We start from the raw sequence: 27491 nt of genomic DNA, 5'->3' as shown, positions 1-27491 counted from the left end.
CTTCACCTTAACAGTATGTGTGTTCTACTTTTGTATTCCCATATAACAGTCACTGAACCACCTTATCTGTCTTATCTATCACCTTAATTAATTTTTTTGGTGTGGAAATACTATATTCCGATATGAAACAGCTAAAATGGAGAGGAAAAGGAGAGAAAAAAGGGCATTTAAAACCCATAGTAGCATATCAGTACAACCACCATATGACAGCTATCCAGTCTCAGCTCCTACTGTTGCTCTACCAGTTTGCAAATGCATACATATCTTTGAGTTAATATGGGTTTCAGTCACAACAAGGGGCAAATACACTGAGGTGTAGCCCCGGGCTTGCATACAATGTTCTTATACACTTACCTGTCCGTATACATTAACTGTCTGCACTGTAGCAGCTTCATAAGTATGGAGACAGCTCTGTTTTTAATTTGTCTACATGACTCATTTAAACATGTAAAATCAATAATGGGTCCTACTTTGCATTTGACGACTGAAAACATTAATCTCCTTGTTCATGAGGAGATTCAGTTACCTAACAATTTTGTCACAGAGTGCAACTGAAAACATGTAGAATTTATTCTTGTTTTTCTCGCTTACCAAAAAATGATAATATCTCAAATAATATCACAACTCAGCCATGCTTGGATCATATATCCACATGTTATTCCATATCATGATCTTGCTCATGATATATTTTTCTTTTCCTTTTTGCTGCTCCCATCAGGGAGCCACAGGGAATAACTTGCCTCCATCTAAAACTGTTAACAATGTCTACTGATGACATTTTTTATGCACCTTTGTATTATTTCCTGCTGAAGTAAGGTTCAGTTCTAACTCCTTTGTGGATTCTTTTTAAACGCGTTTGCTCCCTGAAGGCAAAGAGAAGAGCATTAACATTCATAAAATGACATAAACCCAGTGAGAACCATCCAGTAAAAAAACAAAAATAAATACATTTAATTCATTCTTTTAGCTCTCTATTCCTCTGTTTTTTCCTTCTCACAGCTCTCTGCCACTACAACATCTCGCGCAGCCTTCCTGCAATGCCTTCGTTGGGGAATTTGGTGCCCCTTCCAGGAGCCAGCTGACTGGAAGGGAAAAGAGATACAACTTGTACTGCAAGGGGGTGCAAAGCCAAACCCACATGGAGTCATGGTTTACAGCGCTGATCCGTCTGCCAAAACTCAGAACCCCACACAGCTCTCCGCTCCGGGCACATCTCAGGTAACACATAAACAAAGACAAATCTTTCTGTTGAAGAAACACACACTCCAGTATGTATTAAAAGGTGTTGAACAAGTTCTGTTTTCAGGATTTAGTTCCAGAGCTTCTTCAACTGCCATTTTGCACTCATGCTGTCCTCCCTGAAGAGAAAACCTTTTCTTATCCAATTGGACTTTGAAATCTCTGTATATCCATTGTAATTTGCACTTAGATAGTTGATAAGCCATTTTTATTATAAGGCCCTCAAGTCAAATTTTTGATCACACCAGTCTTGAAAACAACAAATTGTAAAACTATGATTTTATTTTACACCTCAGCTTTGTTTCTAGTGACATTAATTTCATTCTCCAACAGAATGTAAATTTGATCAACATAAAAATATTCATTTATCATGCTCTACCGATGTATCTGAAATGTTGTGCTCTGACCTAGGTCTCGGAAGTGAAGGATATGATAGTGTTTCGGCTGTCACCATGTCTTGGAAAGGCAGGTCCCAGCCCAAAGTTATCTCTGAGGAAAAAGCAACGGGATGCATTCCATCAGAGATTACCCTCATCACCTTCACAAGGTAAATTATTTGTAAGAAAATAATAATACGATGGATACGGAGGAAAAAAAGTTGCAGGTCAATCTCAAACATGAGTTTTCATCCATTAATAAGCTAATGTTCAGGCATCCTTGTAACACTGAAATGTACATTCAGCCTGCATAATAAAACAAGGTACAATGAACTGCATTAGCTGTCAAACTAGCCTGTTCTCTGTATATAATCTCACATCAGCAGAGTTATCAATGGCACCACCTGCTCTCTCCATCAGCATTCACTATGACTTGTGTCTGTGGGAAATGAAGGATAAACTAAGCATTTCGCTGCCCATTCCAGTTTCCTGCTCTTTAAATTACCTGACAATAGACACTGTTACACCTGTATTTTGGTCTGCACACTCAACTCAAGCAACTCGCAACCATATCTGTAGTCGTTTTGATATAAGTGAAGTAAATCGTTAAAATAAAACTATTCTTAAATTGTAATTGTTATTAACTACAAAAGGCTCTGAGTGACTGGCACTGACATCCTTAAAATTGTATAGATTAGAACAGAATTGTATGCAGCCAGTGTCATTTGAAATTTTCACCTAAATTCCTGTTGCTTGCTTGGAAGAATGCAAAATCAGACTTGAATAATAATCTCAATTTTTTCCGCATTTTTTCCTGGAGTTTTCAGTTAAAAGTGGATGATTTCTGACACAAAGGCATTTTTATTCATTCACTCGTTTTAACATGATCGTTCAATACTATTCATCCAAAAATTCCCCCCTGAACCGAGATTGCTAAAAAGAGGCCTCCAACTGAAACAAAGTTCTGATTATATATGCTACTTTCCACGCACAGCAAAAGATAAATGGGGTGCCACTTTCTGCATCTCTTACTGAAACCCAAACTACTTATTTGCTCTGTGGCTGTCAGTGAATTGATTAAAAGTGTAGTAAACACTACACACATCCACTCAATTTTAGTGACAGCAAGAAGTTGAGTGGACCCCAGCCGTACGCTCAATGATTTCTCTCTTAATGACGCCGTTAACTAATTGTGGGAGAGAAGAATAGTCTTGATCAGGGCCCACTTCCTGAGTGTGCAGAGAAGACTACTGGTGAAGCCTAATAATTACATTTTAATCAGTATACAATTGTCTTCACAAGAACGCCCACAAGCATGTATGGCTTGAGCTTGTTCATAGGAGAATATATGTCATGGGTTACTGTCATTCTTTGATTGCATCCTCGATTTTGTTTTTCCAGAAACAATGTATGTATTAGTCTTTGTGTGTAAGCGCATAAGTGCATAAGCACATGCATGTGCTTATGGGTGGGTACATAGGCATGCCTAAGTGTGTGACTTTCAACTGAAGATATCTAATGAAAACAGATCAAGACAGCTTGACCAGTCTGAAAACGTAATTTGTCTCTGCAGCAAGATGTAATGGAAAAGTCCTGCTGTGTCTCACAACCTCTGAATCAATCATTTCTTAGAAAGAACCAGGACACATTAATCTATAATTTAGTAGCAGAATCCCTAGTTGTTTACATGAAAGGAGGAAAACACACACACACACACACACACACACACACACACACACACACACACACACACACACGCGCACACATACATACATATGGAAAAGACTTTGCTGTTTGACACAGATACGCATTAATGAACTTTATAGTCTTATTGTTTTTACATATTTAAATACATTCTTTCTTAACCCCTGGTGCCATCTGCATCTATAAGTGCCTCCTACATTTCTGCCAGTCTGCTCAGCTGTCAAAGGGCCTCTTGTTAATCACAAATAAAAAGCCAGTTCCGTGTCAGACCAGCTAATGAGGTGAAACATATTTTCCACTAAAACACTGTGAAATTTGAAAGTCGTAAAAACAAAGTGGTTCTGCACAGAAAACGCCAGTGCACATTTGTGACAGAGACCCAGCCAGTCCTGCACTGTGTCCGCCCTTTGTACATGTAGCCTGAACAGATGGGAGCTACAGCAAGACACCCCAGGCAAATGAATCAATTTCCAAAAGGCCAGTTAAGCCCAGCACAGAGACGAAGAAAGTGTGGGAGAGGAGGAAAGTCAGAGAGGCATTGCCATGGCTACCATCCAAACCCCCAGAATGACCTGTCAGACTTGCAATTCAGTATGACATCTAAATCCAAATCTAGCCGTTGGTATATGAGAGTAGATGTGTGGCTGATTGTGAACTTTTTTTGAGTGTATTCTAGCATTTTACTTCATTGTTAATCAGGAGGATATCCAATCCATGCCACTAAAATTTTGATTTGTACCTCAGGGTGCAATTTACTGTTTACAGTTAACATGACGGTAATTACAAAGGCATAATTTTTCCATCAATGTACATTATCATTCACGTTTGAATATGACATTAAAAATCAAACCTCAGTGGATAGCAAGGTAAGTAGAGCAGTGGGAACATATCACAGTGCTTTCATAGTAGGTTGTTAAATTCCTCAGTCAGTTGACATGCAGATAAGGAGGCCAACAAGAACAATGCTTTCATAGTTCGAATCTTCACACCTACTTATTTTTTTTTGTTGTAACTCTACATGCTTTTTTTTTTACTTGTGTTTGCTTACGCTCCTGTTCCTATTTTAGGTCAAAATTACTTTGAACCCCCATCTCCACTAGAATCACCACAAGGCCTGGGGGTGAGTTACCATGTGACATGTTCTGTCTGTGTAAAGTTTTGAACTCAATGACAAGACACATATCTTCACAGATCTTTTGGCGCCTGTGTATATATGTGTGTCTGTGTTTGTGGGTTATTTGTGTGTATGTGTTTGTGTGTGTGTCTATCTGAACAGATTGTATATTTGGATCCATAGACCCATACTAGTCAGTCTAACATACACATATATTAATATATAATATCTGCTAAACTCATGGGTGTCTCCTGAAGTTGCAATTGTACAATATAAAGTGTGATTTTTGTTCTTTGTCACTGGAATGATCTGGACAAATTTTGTAGTGTAACTCTTGAAAGACCAATTCAATCACAGTTTGGTAGTTTCTCCTTAGTCCTTGAAGGATTTTCCTGGCTCTTTACTTCACTGACAAAGACACATATCCTGTTAGCTGAGTTACATTCAGGATGCTCTGAGTTCATCATAGATTTCCTGGTGAAAACGTCTTGGACTTCCTCACACTGAAATCAATAGTAACATGCAGTCGCATAGTCTAGAATGATCGCTGAACCTCTTTGTGTAGTAAGTGTTTCTGAAACCTTGGGATTATAGTGACGAGTAAAGATTTAATTGATTTGTTAAGATTTATATAAATCGAGATATTGATTTCCTTGATGGCATTGAATGTTTCACAACAATGAAGTAAGATATAAAGGGAAATGCTGCCCTTGATAATAGCTTTAAAACACTTGAAAATATCTGCATATTAGAATTTGCTTCTAGGGGCAAAAGGGCACAATTAGTCATTAGTTCTACTTTTTCCATTTGATTAACTTATTTTAAATATGATTAAAATCATTAAAATTTCTGAATAATGGGAAATAGATAAATAATTATATGAATTGATATTACATTAAAAACTGTTGGAAATATGTGGGCATAATATTAAAATGATAATTATCACATGTGCAATGAATATGTAATACATTCAACTGAACCATAGAGATGCATTTGTCATATCAGTGGTGGGCGGTGATCAATGAGTCACATCTCACACTTAGTACAGTCCCATTGCTGAGCACATATCGCGTGTGCTGCTGTGTGTCTGTTCATCCCAGCTAAACTAAGCCACAGGGTGTTACATCATCCCTCAGCTAGCACCCGGGAGTGGAAATCGTCAATTGAGACGGGGGACTTGATGGATGCTTCTTATACTTGGGATGAGGCAGGGACACAATCAAACACACACACACACACACACACACGCACACACACACACACACACACACACACACACACGAGGGTGCTGCTCACTTGGTAGAGTGGGTGCCTGTTCTGTTGGAACGATGGCAGCTCGATCCTCTGCTGTCTGCATGCAGAAGTGTCCTTGGGTACATAACTGAACCCCCCCCTCCCCCCATCCCACCCCCTTTGCTCCCTATGGTCTGGTTAGCGTGTTGTATGACAGTTCTACTTCTGGTGTGTGAGTGCATGTGTGAATGGATAATGTCCCTGGAAGTGCCTGGAAACTGCAAGGTATTGAAAGCGCTACATAAGTGTAGACCATTTACACACACATGCTCGCACTCACGCACGCACGCACACACACACACACACATGCACACACACACACACACACACACACACACACACATGCATACTCACAGTGACATAGAGCAAGTGAGGGTGAAGAGAGATTTGCCCTTTTTCAGTACCAATTATTTGGGCCAAAATTTGCCCCACTTTACATATTTATCTCATTTAAGATTTGAACAAATTAGGGGCTGGACCCAGTGTACCAATGAACTACACAAACCAACCCTCATTTGGGATTAGACAAATGGACAGGAAGTGATATTCGAGTGGGCAGCTAAAGACAAAGGCACTGAGGTTTAATAAGGTGCCTTGAGGTACAACATTTAGATCAGGGATATACCTCTCTTGCCTTCAATCAATACAATGTTCCTAAACATGTGGTCTGCCTATTGGGAAGAATTCATAACTAAAAAGAGAATGTGTTGCTTTGTTTGAATTTTAAAATGCTCAGTTGACTACTGTGTAGTAGACTTTGAATAATTAAATTGGTACACGAGTTAGAGAACAGTATTTTAAAAAATTAATCATGTCAAGAGCTGCTGTTACACAGTTGCCATAAAATGGAGTTATAAAGATTGGACAATATTGCATGGTTTCTTTCTGCCTAGGGTCAGTGAGTATTGAGGCATTTATTCAAAATGATGGCTGTGCTGTTTTGAGTGGGGGAACTATGAAAAGATTATCTAAACAGGTAGTTGGAGACAAATAATAATATGGGAGGGTCCATTAAGAGCATTATTTTATATCCTGTACCTTTTGAGCAGACCCCATAATAACAGCAAAGAGCTAGAACATGATACCTCACATTAAACAAAGATGCTATAACAAATGCACATGGCAACACCTAAAAGCAGACTGACACAGGCAGACGCATTATAGGGGTTTGAAAGACAGCTATTCACCTTAGTTGTAGGTGAAGAGAAATAAAACAAAAGAGAATAGTCTTTTAATTATCTGATACTACTCCAAATGATGGTGATGGAGCTTTGTTTCGCAGAATTATATCTGCAACATGCAGAATGAAAACCTGCTAATTATTTGATAGCAATATTACAGTAAGAATATATCAAGTTGGAATAAGTTATTGATTAAGCACACTTAAACATGATTTTTTATTCATTGCAAGATAGCAAAAGCCAACGAACTTGCCAGTCACCGCAGAAATTGGCAGTTTCTATGTCTGCCTCATGCTGATTAATGTAGCAAGTGTTTACTTTTGACTTAAATTACAATTTTTTACTGTTTTAATTCTTCAATTTTTTAGATTTATATAATTTTGCTTATTAACACTTCCATAACACTGATTTTATTTAATCAAATTTGATTTATTTTTTACAATCCAATCCATATTATGCTGGGTGTTTAAGGAGAAGAGCCTTTGAAAACAGGTTCACTTAATCAACTTGTTATATAAGACATTTTCATCCTGCTGCAGTCAAGGGTAAATACATTCGCTCATAACTTCACATAAAAGAGAGAGGACATGCCCATCTGTGTTTTTATCTCTTGTAAAGAAACAAAACAGTCTGAAGTTTCTGTTCGCAGTCTCTCTCCAATTCATTATAACTTCCTGCAAAATTCACAATGAGTCTGTTTCTATATCTCTGTTTTTTACCCTTTCAAATATAACAATTTAAAAATGTATTTGTTTCAACTGCAAACTGATTTTCCCTGTTCAACATTTTTTTTCCTTTCCTCTTCAACATGGCTGTCAAGTGCTGATTAATCAATGGCATCCTTCTCTGAAATGGCAAGCGTAAACAAGCCTTATGCTCAAACTCTGTCTGTCGGCATTGTTGGATCTGACAACTTTCTCTTGCTTGCATAAATTATTGATCCTTGACACTCTGTTTGCCACGGTGCTGAATGCTAAAGAGCCCGTGATATTTATAGACAGCATTTGGGAGAGCAGTCAAGTTTGTTTGTCTTGTCTGTGTTGATGAGGATTTCGCACGTTGGGCTCTGGCCATGTTTCAGGGTCATGTTCGTGTTCTGTTGACCCTGGTGGTCTTGTAGCAGTCGGACCAGAGGTTAGGCCATGTTGCTGTTTGTTGTTGGCAGAAGGTGGTTTGGCAGAGGGTGCTGGCACAGTCAAACCTTATTTTTCATCAACCTTCCCTTATAGAGTTAGACCTTATTTTTGTTTGAATTTTTCTCCAAAAATCATCAGATTGTTTCTTTTGCACAATGTTATTGTGAGACTACCTCATTACAATACCCTTTACTGTTACTGTGTACTGTTTGTCTTTCTTGTCGAGAAATAAGAGGGGGTTATGTAATCCTATTACAGACATAGCAATGCAATTAAGGAAATGGTCAGAGTTAAATAGTATCGATGTAAGGTATGTACAGATTGATATTTATGTTAAACAAAGCCCAAGTTGTTTTCTCTGAGATTAAAATTGATTTCTGTTCCTGTTGTTGTTTGTATCACAATTATCACTCCTTGGAGACTGTAGCTCAACAACTTATTACTGCATCAACTGGTAAAGTGGAAAAACTCCCAGTATCAGTTGTGTATTCAATACTACTCTGGAAGATTTACGTACATGATCTTAAATTTTTATTTCCTGTGATTTTAGCATCTACATAAAGTGAAACATCATACCTCATCTGTTGATTTGAGTCCTACTTATGACTGTGAGCGTGGAACTTGCCATCCTTTACTTGGACCAGAACACCATTAAAACTTGATCTTAAATCAAAACACTTTTTTCAATATTACCGATACATTATTTTCTCTCATAAAATTCTGAAACACAATTATACAGAATTATCACTCATGCTTACTCTGAGTTAATCCCTATTCTTCACTTTTTGACTTGGCACTCTCCCCTTTCTCATGCATCTCTAATATTGTCTCCCTTTCTGTGCTTGACTTCTCCACCTTTTGTTCTCAGTATTTAATTCCACCAATCTCTTCACCTTTTTCATTGGATTTCTTGCTTAATCCTCCTCTCATTTAAACCACACTTGTCTCATATTCTCTTTTTGAGGCAAATGATGAGCTTGACTTAATGTCATTTTTTCTCTCCCCACCATACACACAGCCCACAGAATCACTTTACACAATCATGCATGCAAATGCATTGCTGATCAAAACAATTGGGGTATGTACTCTTAGAAAGCACTTTGTATTAATATTAACTACATTGTCAGACATAAACAGGAATATGCTATGCATATTCAGAGGTGTAATGCCTATCACGCCTACATCTACATCTACATACAAGCAAAAGTCTCATGAAGAAAGATTGTTACCACACACTCTTCATGGGTTTCAGGGCATGAATGCAGAAGATAATTACCTTGTATTCTCTGTAATATGTGTGTGCGTTCCCATGTGCTTGTATGCATGTGTGTGCACGTGTATATGTTTAACATGAATTGTTGGTTAGGACTAATTCTGACAACGCACTGGTATTGACATTTTCAGAACATTCTGACTTGGACTAACAGTAAAAGTAGCTTGCTTTATGGTTACACTGACTCCTAACAATATATTTGCCACTGAAATGATATTATCCTCATTGGGCCCGTTTCTGAGTCCAACCACTTTTGTTTAAATTGTTACTTTATCTTAGCGACTGAGACATTTGATGCATTGCTCTCTTTAAAATTATAGTTTAAAACTGGTTAAGCGCTTGAACTCGGAAAAGGGAAAGACAAAAAGCTTTCAAATGCAATGAATACGTTTGTGAAGTAGCATCTCTGGCTTGAAACCACCTACCCCTGGAAAGCTTCCCACATGATGGCCACAGATTTGAATGAATAAATGAACATGGAAACGATACAACAAACAACAACAAAAAAAGCAAAGAAAAGATAATCAATCTATCCATCTGTTCTGAATATCTATCTACATACTTCAAACAAACAGTGTAACCCAGACACATAGAATCTGACATGTTTGAAAAGAGCAGAATAGAGTATACACCAATCTATTTTTACTTATTTTTGGATCATCCATTTCCTACAATGTTTACAATTCATGCATATGGTATGTGTATGAATAAATATTTTAATTCCAGAAAAAATGCGCAATCTAGATAGCACAAGAAATATTCTGCAAGTTATGATAACTTCCTTTTCTTTTGATTTTTAGGAGTTGGTAGCAGTAGAAAGATATATTTGGTATAGTCTATTTAAGTGGGTTCGTTTTCATCAAAGACAATTTTCACACAAGCGATGGAGGATCAGTGAGTGTGTGTGTATGTCCAGCACATCAATGGGTGAGAGAACATCTCTATTACTGCTCAAAATGGCCAAATGCAGTATCTTTATTGTCTCCCAGACAGCCATTTGTAGTGACTCAGATTCAATAACAGCTCACAAACAGCAAATTATATGAGGCCAACTGAAAGAGACATTTAGGTTATTGACCACATAGAGTTTAGAGATACAACTTTTCATTGTCACCATGGAGGGTTAGACCAAGGTTTACCTGAATGTTAAAATAGTCAAATTAATGTTTTACCCTTGGAAAATTCATTATCTCAGCAGGAAGAAATCCAAGTTGGATGTTCTGTTTCCTGACAGTCAGGAAAAGAAATATAGATAGCACATTGTGAAATCAAGACCTGGGACAGAAACATTAGATTAGGCTGATTAGATGAAATATTGCATAATTCTGTTTCAACGGGAAGACAAAAAAACTTGCAGATGAATATCTTTTGTCCAAGTGTCACTGAAATCAAACCAAAACATTGTACTGCAGTTCTTACAGTGTAAGCCACTAACAGTCTACTCAGTCACTTCTACAGGGGGAAAAATGTCTCTTTGAATTTGAATTAGGATTATATCCATTGTGACAAGCCTTTGCCATCATCAGAAGTCCAAACTGTGTTTCTTTTATATGATGTCATGGCCAGACTTTGAAACTCAGAGCTCTGACCATCAACTCACAGGACACCTCATGGAATGGACATGTCAGAGGAATTAAAATGTTCTGCCCTACTTTGGACAAATATAATGTTAGACAACTAAAAGGACATCACAGCTCCTCTCCATAGCTTGTTGGTGTCTAAGATAAAAAAATGCTCTAAACAAGCTATTTTGTGTCCATACTTGGAGAAAATCCCACACTACCATTGGCAGTCAGGATCTACAGGTTACCATCAATCTCCAAGTCTTCACCAGTGAGATATTTTTCCAGACCTTTGATGTAGCTGCCTACATTTTATGGTCTCCATTCCTTTGCTTATTTAGTTATAGAATAGTAAGGAGACAAGAAAGTCAACTACCCATAAACACACCATCACACAGTGGCGGGGGGCACAAGGAGCCCAGGAAGCAGCTTGGGCTTGGATGGCTTGCTCAAGGGCACTTCTGATGTGAATGTGTAATAAAGTGCTGATACTTGGCTCACAAAATTTGGGAGGCTGAATCAATACACTTTCACCTTAAACGCTCCAAGGGTTGTTTGTTGTAGCAGGAGGAATTGTCATCAGAGGTAAATTAAAAAAATAAAAACAAAAAAGAGAATGGTTTCCCTACTGGTGTGGGTGTGATATTGTTTTCTTCTCCAAAAGATTTCATGATGTAGCCAAAGGTCATTTGATGCCGGTTATGATATACTTCCAGCATGAACAATATGCCCAATAGATATACAGTGGGGAGAACAAGTATTTGATACACTGCTAGTTTTCCAGCTTTTCCCACTTACAAAACATGTAGAGGTGTGTAATTTTATCATTCACTTTATCATTCTGGATTTTTGTTTGAGATTCCGTCACTCACAGTTGAAGAGTACCTATGATAAAAATTACAGACCTCTATATGCTTTGTAAGTGGGAAAAGCTGAAAAATCAGAAGTGTATCAAATACTTGTTCTCCCCACTGTATATATATATATATATATATATATATATATATATATGCTTTTTTCATTTTGGAAAATTTAAAACACAGTATCTAACACTTAATTTTGTTTTGTCAGTAAAATTGATCTAATTTAATGTAGTTTAGTTGAAGTTTAGTTGAAGGTAAATGGAATTATTCAAATTACGTAGAATTTTCTTTGCTCCCTTTCAAAAGTCTTCAGAACACTCAATAAACAATTTTGAATTTGACCTAGCAAGATTTGATAAAAAAGATGGATTTTGTAAATGGAGCCAGGTGAGGTGCAAAATGATTTTACGCACCAGTGCCATGTAGTGGTCTGTATTATTGTCTTATATGGCTCATGTTTTTCCTATAAAATACATGTTTGTGACATTTCATTCATTACATTATAATAACTGAATAACAATGACAGAAAAATAATTTGCATTGTTCTCTGCAGCTCTCAATGTCTCAGCTGGCAGCTACTTCACGGTACCCGACCATCATCCACTCCAGCACACCGTTGCCTTGGCAACAGTCATTTTCTTCCCTGCTCCATCCTTCCCTATTGGCATCAGCCCACCAGCTGTCACATGTCGTAAGATTTCCACTCCCAGACACACACGCACAACTCCATGCATGCACATGCCAACAGACGCATGCATACACCCGTTACCAATGGGAAGACACATACAAGGGACCAAACAAAAGGGAGTCTAAGATGCAGTTGCACCAAAAGAGCAAATTCAAACAGCAATACTAAAACACACAGCATGATACATAAGCATTTTTATGCATCCCCCAGGATGTGGAGACATCCTCCAAGTTCAAAGATACACTCACTTCTAGAGCACTTGGCTTCCAGCCATATATCCATGAAGGTACGCATATGTAATACCTGTAAACTAAACAGCAGCTAGACACAGTGTTGGAGCTACCATTGCTGCTTCTTTAACTCTCTCTAATCATTATTCCCAGATTTGTCTTTCAATTCACCCTAGATAGTAGTCCCCATATTAACTGCATATCTTCTGAAATGCATTAAAAATAATTTCTTTTTACATTGTGTACTGCAGTTGTTGTCACTTGCAGTCCTGGCTGATTTTTTTTTCTTTTATAAATACACCACCTTAAGCCATCCTAATATAATACTGAGGTTAAATCCCTATAAAGTAATAGCAACAAGGGCACCAGCAATAATGCTACTATTACAACAGCTTTTAATAGTGCTAACAATGATAGTAGTAATAATGATAATAACTTAGATACCCATTGCTAGAGTTATACATAAAAGAGAACTAATACCTACTAAATATGTGATTGTGTCATCATGCTCCAGCTTAAGCATGAAAGACTCCATTATTGGAGACAAAGAAGAATGTGGAAGTTAACAGCAGTGTGCCAAAATGCACTTCCTCCAGGTGTAGTTGTTAGCTGCAGAGAATCAGCTGGCAAATTCAATCCTGTCTTTGAAAGCCACCTTGACATGTTCACAAGCAAAGATGCTAACGTCACACAGAGGAGCAACACAACTTCCCAAAGTGAACGAGAGAGAACAATCTCAACCCTGCACAGTGTCATGTGAGTCTGTTTGTGGGTGTGTCTTTGATTGAGAAAAACTTTGTTTTATCAACATACACTTTAGACTTCCTTTTTTTATACCCAGCGACTCATGCAAATTTGGTGCTGTATAATCTTTGGACAGGAGAAAATAGTTCAGGAAAACAGGCAAAACGAATTCCTTGACTGAATTCAACTGTCACAGTTTAACATAAATTTAATATCTTTATGGGAATACCTCTTAGGGGCATTTTACAAGTGTCCCAAAGGATCATTACAGACACCGGGAATATCAAACTCGTGACTGTGGACCAGAGCACTATTTCAATCAAACAAGGAAATGAGAGCTTTTCTTATATCCTCTCTCTACCTCTAATGCCTGACCTGAACCAGAGGCAGTCTTGTAAAGTAACTGACAGTCTGTAATTTTTATAGTGGTTGAAGCGGTGTGAAATCCTGTATGTACATACACTACATCATTGTCCACTTTTTTCACTTGGTCATGGCTGTTTGAACACGACACCTATCATCGGCTTTTTTTAATCTTCTTCATTTCCATTTATTATCGCAGTAGATTGTGTGAGCTGCCATTGACTGTCGGGAAAATTCTAACTCGACAGCATCAGCTGTAATGGATTTCTCTATATTTCATCCCAACAGTCTGTATAGCATAAGCCATGAAACCTATGACAGGATTATTTCAGAGACTGCGGATCCGACTCGTAGAGTCTAATCAGTAGAAAAACACAACTAAAGACATATTTTAAAAACTTTGAACCAAACTGTGATGTGAATAAACCTTAATGCATGTATTTTTTTTCACAGTTAAAATTAATACACTGCAGTCCCAAATACAGATAGCTAAGGTCTATTGTTGCAGTGTATTGCGTTGCACAAATTGAGTATTATTGGTCTTAATTTCAACCTCAGCAGGAGAATGATTATGTTGTTGTCTATATTGGTGGTTACATGGAATAGACCTGTTTTATGGGTCACACCCTGAAGCAGATTATGCACCTTGATGTTGTTCTGCTTATGGTGGCCCTGAAAGACCTCTAATTGAAGCTATAAAAAGTATGATATGTAAATTTTTAGCCCACATCATACTCTTTGTTGAAATACGATTTGAATATTTTTTTGTCCTAACTCGTGACTCCAAAACACCTGCCATTAAAGGTCATTGGCTCATAATTCATCACAAATCTTGATGGAAACACCCTCCAGTCTTGTGTGAAGTCATTATTTTATGCTAGTTAAAAATGCTGGAGGCTCTTCAACTGGCAGCGACAGTCGATTTACGGTTTGCTTTTTATTAAGAAGAGGAACATGAGTGTTTTTATAGCACATATGTTAAAACATTTGGTTGAGTTTATCACCCAAAAGTTCACTTGACTTTCCAGTGATATAGAGCTATGTTCTCTGATTGGCGAACAGAACTACTTAAAATAGCTCACACCAGAACAAAAAAAAAAAAAAATGCACCTGACACAATAACAAAAGTTGAATTATTAACATACACGATTACGTATCCTGCAAGGTCTACAGCTACATGTCAGTAGATAATACTGACAAATGAAAAATGGATTTACATTTGCCATCACTGTTGGTTCCATGAAGGAATTGAACAAATACAATATTATGATGTCATCAAAGTTATTCCAGGTATGAAAGGAGTTACTGTCACTTCAACAAAAAAACAGACAAACAAACAAACAAACAAACAAACAAAAATAATATATTTTATGTTTTGCATTGCAGTTACATGGTGAAGCACATGACCATCACAGATATTCTTGATAATATGATATGACATAAGGTAAAATAACAAACAATACGTTTGACAATACTATTCAAAGAGATAGTGAAACAAAACTATTCCTATATCAACTTCTAAATTGAGTACTTTCAGTCGAACCATATGTTTGAAATTAAAAACATGAGCATTTCTGGGGGAGGAGGAGGAGCGTTTATGGAGTGAGTTAGATGGAGTGATGAAGACTATCCCCACGGGTAAGACATTGATAATTCAGTGGTAATCAATGGTCATATTAGTGCAGTCAATAGAGGTAATGAAGAAGTAATGGGTAGGTTTGGTTTTCAAGGATAGGAACACAGTGGGACAGATGTTGGTAGACTTAGCAAACAGGATAGAAATGGCTGTTGTCAATACTTTTTTTTTCCATAAAAAGAAGGAACGTAGGGTAACTTAAAAGAGCAAAGGTAGGAGCACTCAGGTAGACTACATCTTGTATGGACGATGTAATCTAAAGTGGCCACAAAGTAGCGTAAGGCGGCAGAGTAGGGAGACAGGTAAGAGAGTACTTGTTGTGATGCTTGAAGGAAGGTAGATAAGAGGACTTGGTGGTGGACTGAGGAAGTGCAGGAGCACAGAGAAAGAGATTAGCAAAGAAGAAAGTGTCAAAGGCTTATCAAAGAGTGTGTGATGACTTGTATGCTATGCACGACAGTAAGAGCTAAAAATGATTTATTCAGGGAGCAAAACAGTGGGATAGATATGGAAAGGATGTGCAGAAGGTTTATTTGACTAAGGATAAAGAGGGAAATGTATTGACAGATGCTGGAAGAGTGATGAGAAGATGGTAAGAGTCCTTTGCGGAGCAGATGAATGAGGAAAGTAGCAGCGAGTAGTAAAGGTGAGGAGGTCACTGAATAGGATGATGGTCCTGACAATATACCTGTGGAGGTATGGAAATGTCTCGGAGAGGCACGGTACAGTTTCTGGTTAGATTAATAAACAGGATCTAAGTGAGTGAGAAGAATAATGGTGATGATGCCCATGTTTAAGAATAAGGAATATATGTAGAATTGTGGTAACTATAGAGGGATAGAGTTGATGGGCCATACAATGAAGCTATGAGAAAGAGTTGTGGAAACTGATAATAATAAGTGCTGTGAGGCCGAAGCGCTAATCACTTCGCCACCGTGCTGCCCACTTTGCTTGATTTGACTGATTAAATTCTGCTAATTAATTGACCAGACTCAGATTTTACTTGTACTTGTGTGACGATGGTGTGTGAAAAAATCCTTTGACGACTCATTTGCTAGCAAAAACCATCCCATTAAATGCTCATAGTTTCCATCATCTATAACCTGGCATCCTATTTTTCTGTAGGGCTGCTCAGCGGTCAGCAGTATCGCTCACCTAGAAATGGACCTTCATCCAAGAAGAGATGTATCAACATCATCTCAGGATGAAGCAGAGCAACTGCAGGAACTACCCTTCACCCCAGTACATGCTCCTGTCATCAGTCTTGGAATGACTGTGCCTAGGTAAGCCCAGTTATTTTTTTTGCTTCATATATTGATATACCTAAATATTGTCATAAACAGATTCAACCACATTTAACAGTCATTGAGGGTATTTTATAAAGAATTATCCATCAGTGTACTGATAAAATAGTAAAGTAGTACATGAGAGCTATTTCTATTTGAATTTCTCATATAAATGGGTCTATACCTCTGCTTTTATCTTTGACTGTCCATTAAACCTTTATGACAAGCATTGGAAATACTGCTGCATGCTGTTGTCACCATTAGCTGTATTGCACGAATTGCAGCAAGGATTTTCCATGTGAACTAACAAACAAGAGCAAGCATAGTAGTCTGTGCGCATGTCCAGCCTATGCTGGAAATGCTCTCCCACTGTTAAAAGGACTGGCCTTTGCGTAAAACAGACAAATGTGTATTATTGTACAAGATCTTTTTTGTTTTTCTTTGTTTTCTCAGGTTTTCCTTGTATACGTTCTCTAAAGTGGTTTATGTTTATTTTAAATAATTTCAGTGTTACAAAAAATAGCCAAACACCATAACTATTATCTCCACCGTATCCTGATAACTCAGTGTGAAACCTTGTACAGTTCTTCATTACAGCAATAGTTCACTGTCTTGCTGTCTACAGAGTGATATCGATCAGCTTACTAATTGGCAGTATGTATTCTTGTGTAGCAGTGCTGTCTGTAAGTAGAAGAACTCTGTTTCTAGCCAATTTGAAGAAATGGTGTCAACTCTTTCATCTGCCTTATTGGGGTAATGGTCTCATATTCTTATTTAGTGTGAAAATTTGTCATTTATCCCAGCTAAAAGACAGCAGTTTTGACAATGATTTACTAGGAGAACTGTGCACTGAAACTGGCCCAACATTAAATTGAAACTAATGATGAGTTTTTGAAAGGATATCAAAATATTAGCAGCAATTAGCTACTTCTGGTGACATGGACCACCAAATGAGCAAGAAAATAGTTGGCACATAGACTCAGACAGAAGGTATCGCATTCAAACAAAGAGTTTGTAAATAAGCAGCTGGTGTTGAAATAGTCTACTTATTCCAGTTAAGATTCAGGCGCAATACTGTTCAGTTCAGTGAGCTGAAGCGTCTCTGCCAGCTAACTTGTAACCTCGCCCCCCAAAAACTCCCTTTGACTGTTTTTAGTGTGGAATGACCCACTTCTTTGTCTAGAACAATGGAGTTTAATCGAAGTTGCCATGCATATCCGATTGAGCCCGTTTTCAAAAAACAATGGTGGTTCAAAAATTAATCCACCAGACTTAAGTTGAGATATAATTTTAAAAGACGATGAGGAGGGAGAAGCATGAAATCAGCACAGTGTGAGGAAAAAAAAAATCAACTCCCCTTTTCACTGCAGCTTTGATCAATGGTTTATTTTCTGCATAAATTTGACCCTCTGAGTGCAACTGTTTACTGACTGGACACTGGCAGCTCCCCTGTTATGATAAGCCCAAAAATTACCGTTCATTGTCCTGTGCTTGCACTTTAGCCAGCCATCTGTGCTCTGTGTTTAGTGTCAGCATGGAAAGTATAAGTTATGAGTGTTAGCAGAGTTGCAGAAAAACAGGTGGCCACTGTGATTAGAGATAACAGCCAATTACGTTAGAGAATCCTCAGGGAGCACTTTGGCACCCGCTCTCTCTCTCTCCATTAAGTGCTCTCATGGCACCATTGCTTGATGGATGTAGCTGACATTCTCTCACTCACTTGTCATAACCAAAGCGATTTTGGAATAGATATTTCCAACGGTAAAATTTGAGTTTCCTAGGATACAATGAGTATATTTAAGTTACACTGTCTATCAATAGATTGTCATCTTGAGTGAGATTGGAACTGATCCCAGATTTGAAAAAAACTACAAAAAAACAAAAAAACTTGGGTGTGAAGGTACCACTCTGCTAGTACTGGTTTATAGCCACTGGTTTACATATATATATATATATATATCACCTCAGTGAAGCATACGCAGTAGATGTTAAACACATGACCTCCAGGTGCTCTGGGTTTTGTAATGTCCACTCAATATCCTGACACATTCCTAATTTAAATCTTTTTCTGTAGTTTCTCCTCAGCCAGCTCCAGGTGCTCACTTGCCCACCTCTATTCTGCTGGTTTCCCTGATATTGTGGACTGTAGTGGGCAAGTGGCAGAAGTTCTGGACCCCACAGAGCCTATGCCTTTTGATCCTGACCGTGAAGAGGCTGACCTTCTACAGGACAACCTACTGGTGTTCCAGTTTCTTGCATTTACCAGGTGAGGCCTTTATTGTTTTGGACACATGAAGCAATGAGGCTATTGATTGCGTATGGTTTTGTTTTGTCATGATGGCTAGTATAAACTTCTTTCAAAACACATTATCCAAAACTATTTTAGAAACTAGAAACTATTTATTTTGCGGCTCAACTATGTAGCTTGAATGCCTTAAAAAGATTTTAAACACTCATTTTCAGTGGAACTGAAACAATTCATTATTTGAGGTGACCATACAGCTATTCATTCATGAAAAACAGCTTTCCTGAGCCAACTTATCCTGCTGAAATTCTACTATGGAGCCTTAAACCGTCCGCAAGAATAGATTTGTCCTTCATGCATTTTACTTATAGCTCTAAAAAACATCCTTCCTGCCTCGAGAGTTCTCTTTTTTTAGAATATCAAACTGCAGTCCAGATTCAAATGCGCTCAAGCATTAAGTCCTGTCAGTCATCCTCTACTCACATGTCAAGTACATACTCATCCACAGTATACACACATATGCTCACCATTGCAGAATATCACATAAACACATTTCTCATACACATGGGCTGAATACCACCTCTGTCAGCAGCCCATCACAAAAACCCCTGGAGCCAGCATCCCCCCTGTCAGGGTTGACAGTGGAAGAGGGCCTTTGAATGATGGGTACAAACCACACTATTCTTTGTGTCCTTCTCTTGTCATCTGCATTGCCAGCAGTTTGATGAACCTGCCACTTCTGCCTGGTCATTTTATTCCCATGATTATGCACAATGATTATGTACCGGTAGTTGATTTTTTTTTCTCAATTCATGTATGCTCTTACTTTTGTGACAAAATGAGGAAAGTGAACATGCACAGATTAAGAGAATAGTACTCCAGGGTGTTCATAAGTGGAATTCTCCAACAATCCATATTATGTCATAGAGTGCACAACCTTCAATTGATATTTTCCTTGTTCTTGATGTTAGAACACATCAATGACTTGCAACAAAGGGATGAATAAACTATCGGCCCTTTGTTTTCATAAATAGAAACACGCAGTCGTACTTAAATAGAAAATATGTCTACATAATTTATAACCGGGAGTCTGACTTTATATATTTTTACCAATTTTTTCCAATATATACAGTATATATATATATTGTAGTCATTTTTACCAATATCACAAAAGATGGATGAGAATCTGTTTCTCCCAACAAGTAAAACAAGCCCAGTGATGACTGTTTAAGACATCTGATTTAGGAAGTTATTTGTTACAGTGACAGTAACAATAGGATAAAAATAGAAGACATAAAAAAGAGAGTAACTTTATTTTTGTTGCAAATTTGTTTTTGTGATCTCATACTGTAGATGCAACATTTTTATCTCCCTCACCTTTGTAAAAGAGAAATTAGAATGCTCAACTAACCATTACTACTTGGGATAAGAAGGTTGAAGGCCAGAAGGCACCTGAGGGTGGAATAATAAAATGGTCTTTCAACTTGTACTTAGTGATTTCAATGCAGCCTCAGGGCGGCACTGGCCAGTGTCTCCTTGAGCCAGCCTCGGGGGGACACAGAGCAGTGTCTCCCTGAGCCGGTTCCAAGCTCGGATAAATGCAGATGGTTGCGTCAGGAAGGGCATCTGGCTTAAAACTTTCATGCCATGCGAATCAACCATAATAACCAGATCATACCGGATCGGTCGAGGCCCGGGTTAACAGCGACTGCCACTGGTACCAATGACCTACAGGGTACCAGTGGAAACTGGGCTACTGTAGGTCAAAGAAGGAGAGAAGGTAGGAGAGGAGGTTTGTAGGTCTGGTGACCAAGAGGACAAAGGCAGAGCAGTGGACAAATCGGTTGAAGGTGAAAAGGGTGGAGGGTAGTATAGTTTTCAGGGAGGAGTTGAGAAAGGCTTTGGGTGGTCAGGGAGAGCTTCCAGATGATTGGACAACAACAGCTAGTGTTATCAGGGAGACAGGTAGGAGATTACTTGGTGTGTCATCTGGCAGGAAAGTAGATAAGGAGACTTGGTGGCGGAATGAGGAAGTGCAGGAGTATATACAGATAAAGTGGTGAGCAAAAAAGCAGTGGGATACTGAGGGGACTGAAGGGAATAGAGAGGAGTACCGGCTTTGAAGAGCTGATGAATGTGGAAAATGAAAGAGAGGCAAGGGTAGAAGAGGTGCCTGTTGTAGACCACAAAGTAGCAGAGATTAGCAGAGGATTAGCAGAGGAAAAGCAGTTGGTCCTGATGATATACCTGCCCAGGTGTGGAAGTGTCTAGAAGAGGCAGCGGTAGAGTTCCTGACTCAAGTATTCAACAGGACCTTAGAGAATGAGGTGATGCCTAAAGAATGGAGACAAAGTGTGATGATGCCTAATTTTAAGAATAAGGGGAATGTGCAGAATTGCGGCAACTATAGAAAGATAAAGTTGATGAGCCATACAATGAAGTTATGGGAAAGAGTAGCGGAAACTAGACAGAGAGCAGAAGTCAGCATTTGTGAACAACAGTATGGCCTCATGCCTAGACAGAGTACTACAGATGCAGTATTTGCTTTGAGAATGCTATAGAGAAGTACAGAGAAAGCCAGAGGGAGCTGCATTGTGTTTTTGTAGACCTTAAAAAGCATATGAGAGGGTGCCAAGAGAGGAGCCATGGTATTGTATGAGGAAGTCTGGTGTGGAAGAGATGTATGTTAGACTGGTGCAGGACATGCATGCTCGCTGTGAGCCAGTGGTGCCGTGTGCTATAGGGGTAACAGAAAGTTCAAGGTGGAGGTGGGACGCCATCAGGGATCAGCTCTGAGCCCCTTCTTGTTTGCAGCGGTGATGGACAGGCTGACAAAAATAAGATCTTGCCATCACTGTGGAAATTGAACTCAAAGAATATGACTATATAAGGACTATATTTTGCCATTTTGGGCTGGATGACTGACACAGGCATACTTACAGTGTGAAAGTTTTTTTCCAGCCACAGCTGTGACGGGTGGTAATATATAAAATAAATGGATAAGCATCATCTATTGCACAAACAGTTTCAGTCATTCGGTGGTTGTAGTGTATGACATGATCTGGTGAGACCACTGACCAAACACAATGTTATGTACCTATGATGTTTTAATACCTGTTGCATCCAAGGAAATATACTGGCAGACCTCAGAGTAAACAATAACATTCTTTTTTTGGAGAACAGTCTCCCCTCCTTGCTTTTTTATGCATATAACATGTCTGTCTGCAGTTCACCTTTAAAACTAAAGTTGAAAATAGTTGTGAATTCTCCTTCTGTGGTTTGCCATATACTGCAGTAATAGTAAGTAATTAGATTTGCAGATATTTACATATCGAGTGTTTTAAAATAATATCTCCAAATGAAGAAAAGGGAATGAAAACGCATACTTAAAAAAATCTTTGACTTTTATTGTTGTGAGGTTCTTTCAAGGTAAACGAAGTGCAAATCAACTCCACGGCTTTTAACATAAATTGTTCCAGTCTGCTGCTTAATGAAAGATCCTAACAATTACCTCAAACCAATATGGTTGCAAACCAATACTTTGCTGCTCTTCAGAGAGCAGCAAGTTTCTCCCTCTTGTTTCGGCAAGAGGGAGCTCCTGGATCGGCAGTGTAATATCTACAGTATCTCTAACCTATGCACCATAATTATTGATCTTGTCCATTTACAGAATGAATATTAATGCCAGGTCCTCTGTAAAGATGTAGCATGGCTGCATTTTTAACAGTGGTATATCAGTGACTGAGGGGACACTCACCTCAGTCATAAGATCCCCCTTTAAAACCTCCTGTTCTAACTGTTCTCACAACCATGGGCAGGCAGTTCAGCCCAGGAACTGTTTTACTGAGATCCTGAAGCAAAAATGGGGACAAAATTACATTCCTCTATGCTTTTTCTTGGTAAGAAAAATTGGAAGTATTTTGAATCTTGAAAAATATGTAAGAATGAAAGGGAAAAGGGCTTTCAGAGTTGAGTTTTCTGAAATAAACAAGTCTACTGTTTCTGATGTGACCAAAAAATTAAAATTTAAACCATAACATGATCTGACAGGTGATGATTAGTTATCTTCCCCATTATCTTTTTCTTGTTGCCAGTTAACTGTTGCCTCATCTCCTTTCATTCTTATCTGTCTCTCACTTCTGCTTATCATTTGCTCCCTTTTTCAGCCTTTTCTCTGGTATTTCTCCTTTAAAGCTGACTCCCAGACACAGCAGGCATCCCGGTATGATGCTTCTAGTCATTTCTCTTAATGACTCAATTTGTTACGCAAGTAAAATTGAAGATGTACCTTTATATTTTTTAGGGAAGAATATAAATTACAAAACAATATGATTTCTCTACATTTAACCTAGAATCACATCCACATGTGATGGAGCACTATATTGTAATTGCTTGCATCCTAAAATTTCTGAGCGTTATTGTAGGTAGTACAGACACTGACCAAAACTGATATTGATATTGCCTATTTTTCATTTATTTATTTTATTCTTGTCATTGCTATTGTCACTCTATTTATTGTTGTTTAGTTCTGGTCGTGTATTTTTCACCCTTACTGTTCCCTTATGTTGTCCATTATGTTGTCCACTGATGTTGTTGCTGTTGTTGTTGTCACCTCTGTCTATTTATTTGAAGATGTCCTACTATCTTCTGTCTCCTTCTCTATTTATATTTATATTTATATTCATATTTATTATAATTTTTTGACATCATAACTGTTATGCCTCTGTGACAATGAAATTTCCCATATGGGGATCAATAAAGTTTATCTTCTATCTTATCTTATCTTATCTTATCTTATCTTATCTTATCTTATCTTATCTTATCTTATCTTATCTTATCTTATCTTATCTTATCTTATCTATCTTCTTCCCTCACACCAACTAACTTAATGTTAGTTCACTACCAATGTTCACTCTAATTTTTCATATGTCTGGCCATACAGACAACCTCGCTGAGCACACTTAGGACCACTGTGAGCAACATTAGATGTGCACGCTGTGGCCACACACCAGTATCACACCTGGGATCCTAGCTCCTCTTTAGTCCATATTTTTCCATCAGAGAATTTTCTCACTTCGCTGCATGTTTTGCAGAGCAGACCTTTCTCACTCGAAAAAGAAAAAAATCTCACCAAATTTCACCGCATGTTCTTTTATTTTCACGTACCCCGACAGCCATTCCAACTTAAAAGAAGCGCATTTCTTTTTTACTTTGGTGAGTGGACGTATCACATTCACTGCCCGCTCGTTTTGCCATGATAAGGGTTAAGGATTAGCGTCCCTTAACTCCACCACATTGTTATTATTGTTATATAGCGTGTATGGGCAGAGCAGGTGTGCAAGTACTGTCAATGCCATAATTGGCTGCGTAGTGTAATTGCATCGTATTATATGACTGGATGGACACCTGTCACTCTCTGGGTTACACAGCAAAATTATACAGAAAAAAAAAATGTATATATCTAATTCATTTGCAGTGCGTTCACTGCGTTCACTGGATAGGTTTTCTTGTGCACTGAGAGCGTGCGAGCAGTGCGCAATTGCGCGGTTGCGCAGCTTAGAGGGAACATTGTTCACTACATCCATAAATCTTGTCTCTGGTGTTCCTCTTGGCCTCCTACCTGGCAGTTCCTACCCCAACATCCTTCGAACATAATATTTACTATCCCTGACCAAGCAGATCTCAGTCTGGCTTCTATGACGTTATCTAACATCTAACATGTGCTGTCCTTCTGATGGCCTCATTTCTGATCCTATCCATCCTTATCACTCTCAAAGGGAACTACGTCCAGCTCTGCTTCCTGTCATTTCTTCAGTCCCACTGTCTCTAAACAATACAGCATTACAGCAATACAGCTCAGAACTGACCTCTGACGTCCTACCTCCACCTTTAACTTCTCCGTCAGACCTGTAGCACACCTCACCAATATTTCACAGTTCACATACATATCATGCACCACTCTATTATGCTTCTCTGCCACTTCAGACTCACTCATAAAATATCATAGTCCCTCTCTCAACACCCTGCCATATGCTTTTTCTAGGTCTATAAAGGCACATTGCCGCCCCAAGATTTTTCCACATCTCCACAGGTATATGATCTGGACGAACTGCCTTTCCACCCCTGATCCTATTCAATATCTTCCTCACTTCGCCTTAACTAATGTCTGCTATTTTGTGGACCACAGCATCTTCCAATCACTCGCTAGCACCTGTCAATACTTTCCCCATCAAACCTGCTGCCTTTTCTTCCCACCTCTAACTCTCTGTTTCGCTGACCTATAGAAGTCATTCTCTACAAGTAGTTATATACCTTTTTTTGCCTCTAGCAACAGTGTGCATCAAAACTTTAATTTCCAGCTTCAGACTAATAAGTCTATATGACACTCTTTTTACCTCCAGAACATTCATAACATACTATACCTTCAAGATGACTCCTACTCCAGTTCTCCACTTATCAATACCATGATAGCACTACTTAAAAAGCACCTACGCTTCTCGCCTTATTGCCTTTCCACCTAGTCTCCTGGACATTATAAGAGTGGAGGTGAGAGCACGCAGGTAGACTACATCATGTATAGTTGAGGTAACCTGAAAGAGATCAGTGACTGCAAAGTAGTTGTGAATGAGAGTGTAGCCAGACAGTGCAGGATGGTGATTTTTAGGATGACTCTGATGACAAGGAAGATCAAGGACAAAGGCAGAGTAGAGGCAAAAGTAGTGGAAGCTTAAAAGGGAGGAGTGTTGTATGGTTGTGGTTTGTTAGGGAAGAGCCTCCAGATGATTGAACAACTACAGCTAATGTTAACAGGTACACAGGTAGGAGAGCACTTGGTGTATCTGAAAGGAAAGTAGCTAAGGAGGTGGTAGTGGAATGAGGAAGTGCAAGAGTATGTACAAAGAAAGCGGTTTGCAAAGATGAAGTGGGACACTGAGGGGACTGAAGAGAATAGACAGGAGTACAGGGATATACAGCGTAAGGTAAAGAAAGAGGTAGCAAAGGCAAAACAAAGGGTCTACGATGACTCGTATGCTCAGTTGAACAGTGAGGAGAGAGAGAAAGATCTATACAGGTTGGGGAAACAGAGACAGAGATGGAAAGGTTGTACAACAGGTTCGGGTTATTAAGGATACAGAGGGAAATGTATTCAGATATGCTAGAAGACTGATGGGAAGATGATTAATGATAAAAATTAATAAAGATAAAATTAGATTTTTTGATCCCCATTTGGGAAATCCCTTTGTCACAGAAACATAACAGTAATAATATGAAAAAAGGAAATACATATGAATATAAATATGAGTATAAATATAAATACAGAAGACAGGCTATAGCAAGATAAAAACCAAAAAAATCCAGATATCCATCCATCCATCCATCCATCCATCCATCCATCCATCCATCCATCCATCCATCACGAAATGTGATGGTCCCTATTTTTAAGAATAAGGGGGATGTGCAAAATTGCGGCAACTATAGAGAGATAAAGTTGATGAGCCATACAATGAAGTTATGGGAAAGAGAAGTGGAAACTAGACTGAGAGCAGAAGTCAGCATCTGTGAACAGCAGTCTGGCTTTATGTCTAGAAAGAGTTCTTCAGATGCAGTATTTGCTTTGAGAATGCTAAAGCTAATTTGGGAAGTACAGAGAAGGCAGGAGGGAGCTGCATTGTGTTTTTGTAGATCCTGAAAAAGCATATGACAGGGTGCCAAGACAGGAACGCTGGTATTGTATGAGGAAGTCTGGAGTGGCAGAGAAGTATGTTAGACTGGTGCCGGACATGTATGCTAGCTGTGAGACAGCGGTGGGGTGTGCTATAGGGGTAACAGAAAAGTTCAAGGTGGAGGTGGGACTCCACCAGGGATAAGCTCTGACCCCCTTCTTGTTTTCAGTGGTGATGGACATGCTGACAGATGAGATTAGACAGGAATCTCCATGGACCATGATGTTTGCAGATGACATTGTGATCTGTAGTGAGTGCAGAAAACCCATAGAGGAAAATCTAGAGAGGTGGAGGTATGGACTGGAAAGGAGAGGAATGAAGGTTAGTCACAGCAAGACAGAATATATGTGCATGAATGAGAGGAGCCTGGGTGGAATGGTTAGGCTACAGGGAGTGGAGATCAAGAATTTGGAGGATTTCAAGTCCTTGGGGTCAATAGTCCAGAGCAGTGGAGAGTGTGGAAAAGAGTTGATTAGACCTCTAATAGAAGACAGAATGAAAGGAAAGGTGTACAAGACAGTGGTGAGACCAGCAAGTCTGTATAGCCTAGAAATAGTTACAATGACGAAAAGAGAGGAGGCTGAGTGATAGGTCACAGAGATCAAGATGCTAAGGCTCTCTTTGGGTGTGACTGTGATGGAGGATCAGGAATGGAGGTACAGCACATGTAAGATGTTTTGGAAAGACGGTCAGAGATTTCTGACTGAGATTGTTCGGTCATGTACAGAGGAAGGTTAGTGAATATATTGGTAGACGGACGCTGGAATTGGCAGGCAGGAGGTCTAGAGGAAGATCAAAGAGAAGATTTATGGATGTAATGAGAGAGGATATGA

At 38.7% G+C, this 27491-nt stretch overlaps 1 protein-coding gene across 1 annotated transcript in view; it reads left to right on the top strand.

Moving 5' to 3' along the window:
• Positions 1 to 27491, top strand: part of nphp4 (nephronophthisis 4) — a 160784-nt gene that overhangs the window by 91159 nt on the left and 42134 nt on the right. The window contains exons 9-14 of the mRNA XM_086159231.1: positions 1000 to 1218; positions 1651 to 1786; positions 4388 to 4440; positions 12296 to 12433; positions 16529 to 16686; positions 18764 to 18955. Of these exons, the coding sequence (XP_086015357.1) occupies positions 1000 to 1218; positions 1651 to 1786; positions 4388 to 4440; positions 12296 to 12433; positions 16529 to 16686; positions 18764 to 18955 (896 nt within the window). The remainder of the gene's footprint in view (positions 1 to 999; positions 1219 to 1650; positions 1787 to 4387; positions 4441 to 12295; positions 12434 to 16528; positions 16687 to 18763; positions 18956 to 27491) is intronic.

Source organism: Fistularia commersonii, chromosome 14 (assembly GCF_037954325.1).
Source record: "Fistularia commersonii isolate RoL2024-O1a breed Wild chromosome 14, RoL_Fcom_v1.0, whole genome shotgun sequence".
Taxonomy (NCBI): domain Eukaryota; kingdom Metazoa; phylum Chordata; class Actinopteri; order Syngnathiformes; family Fistulariidae; genus Fistularia; species Fistularia commersonii.
This window is presented reverse-complemented; position numbering and strand designations above follow the sequence as displayed.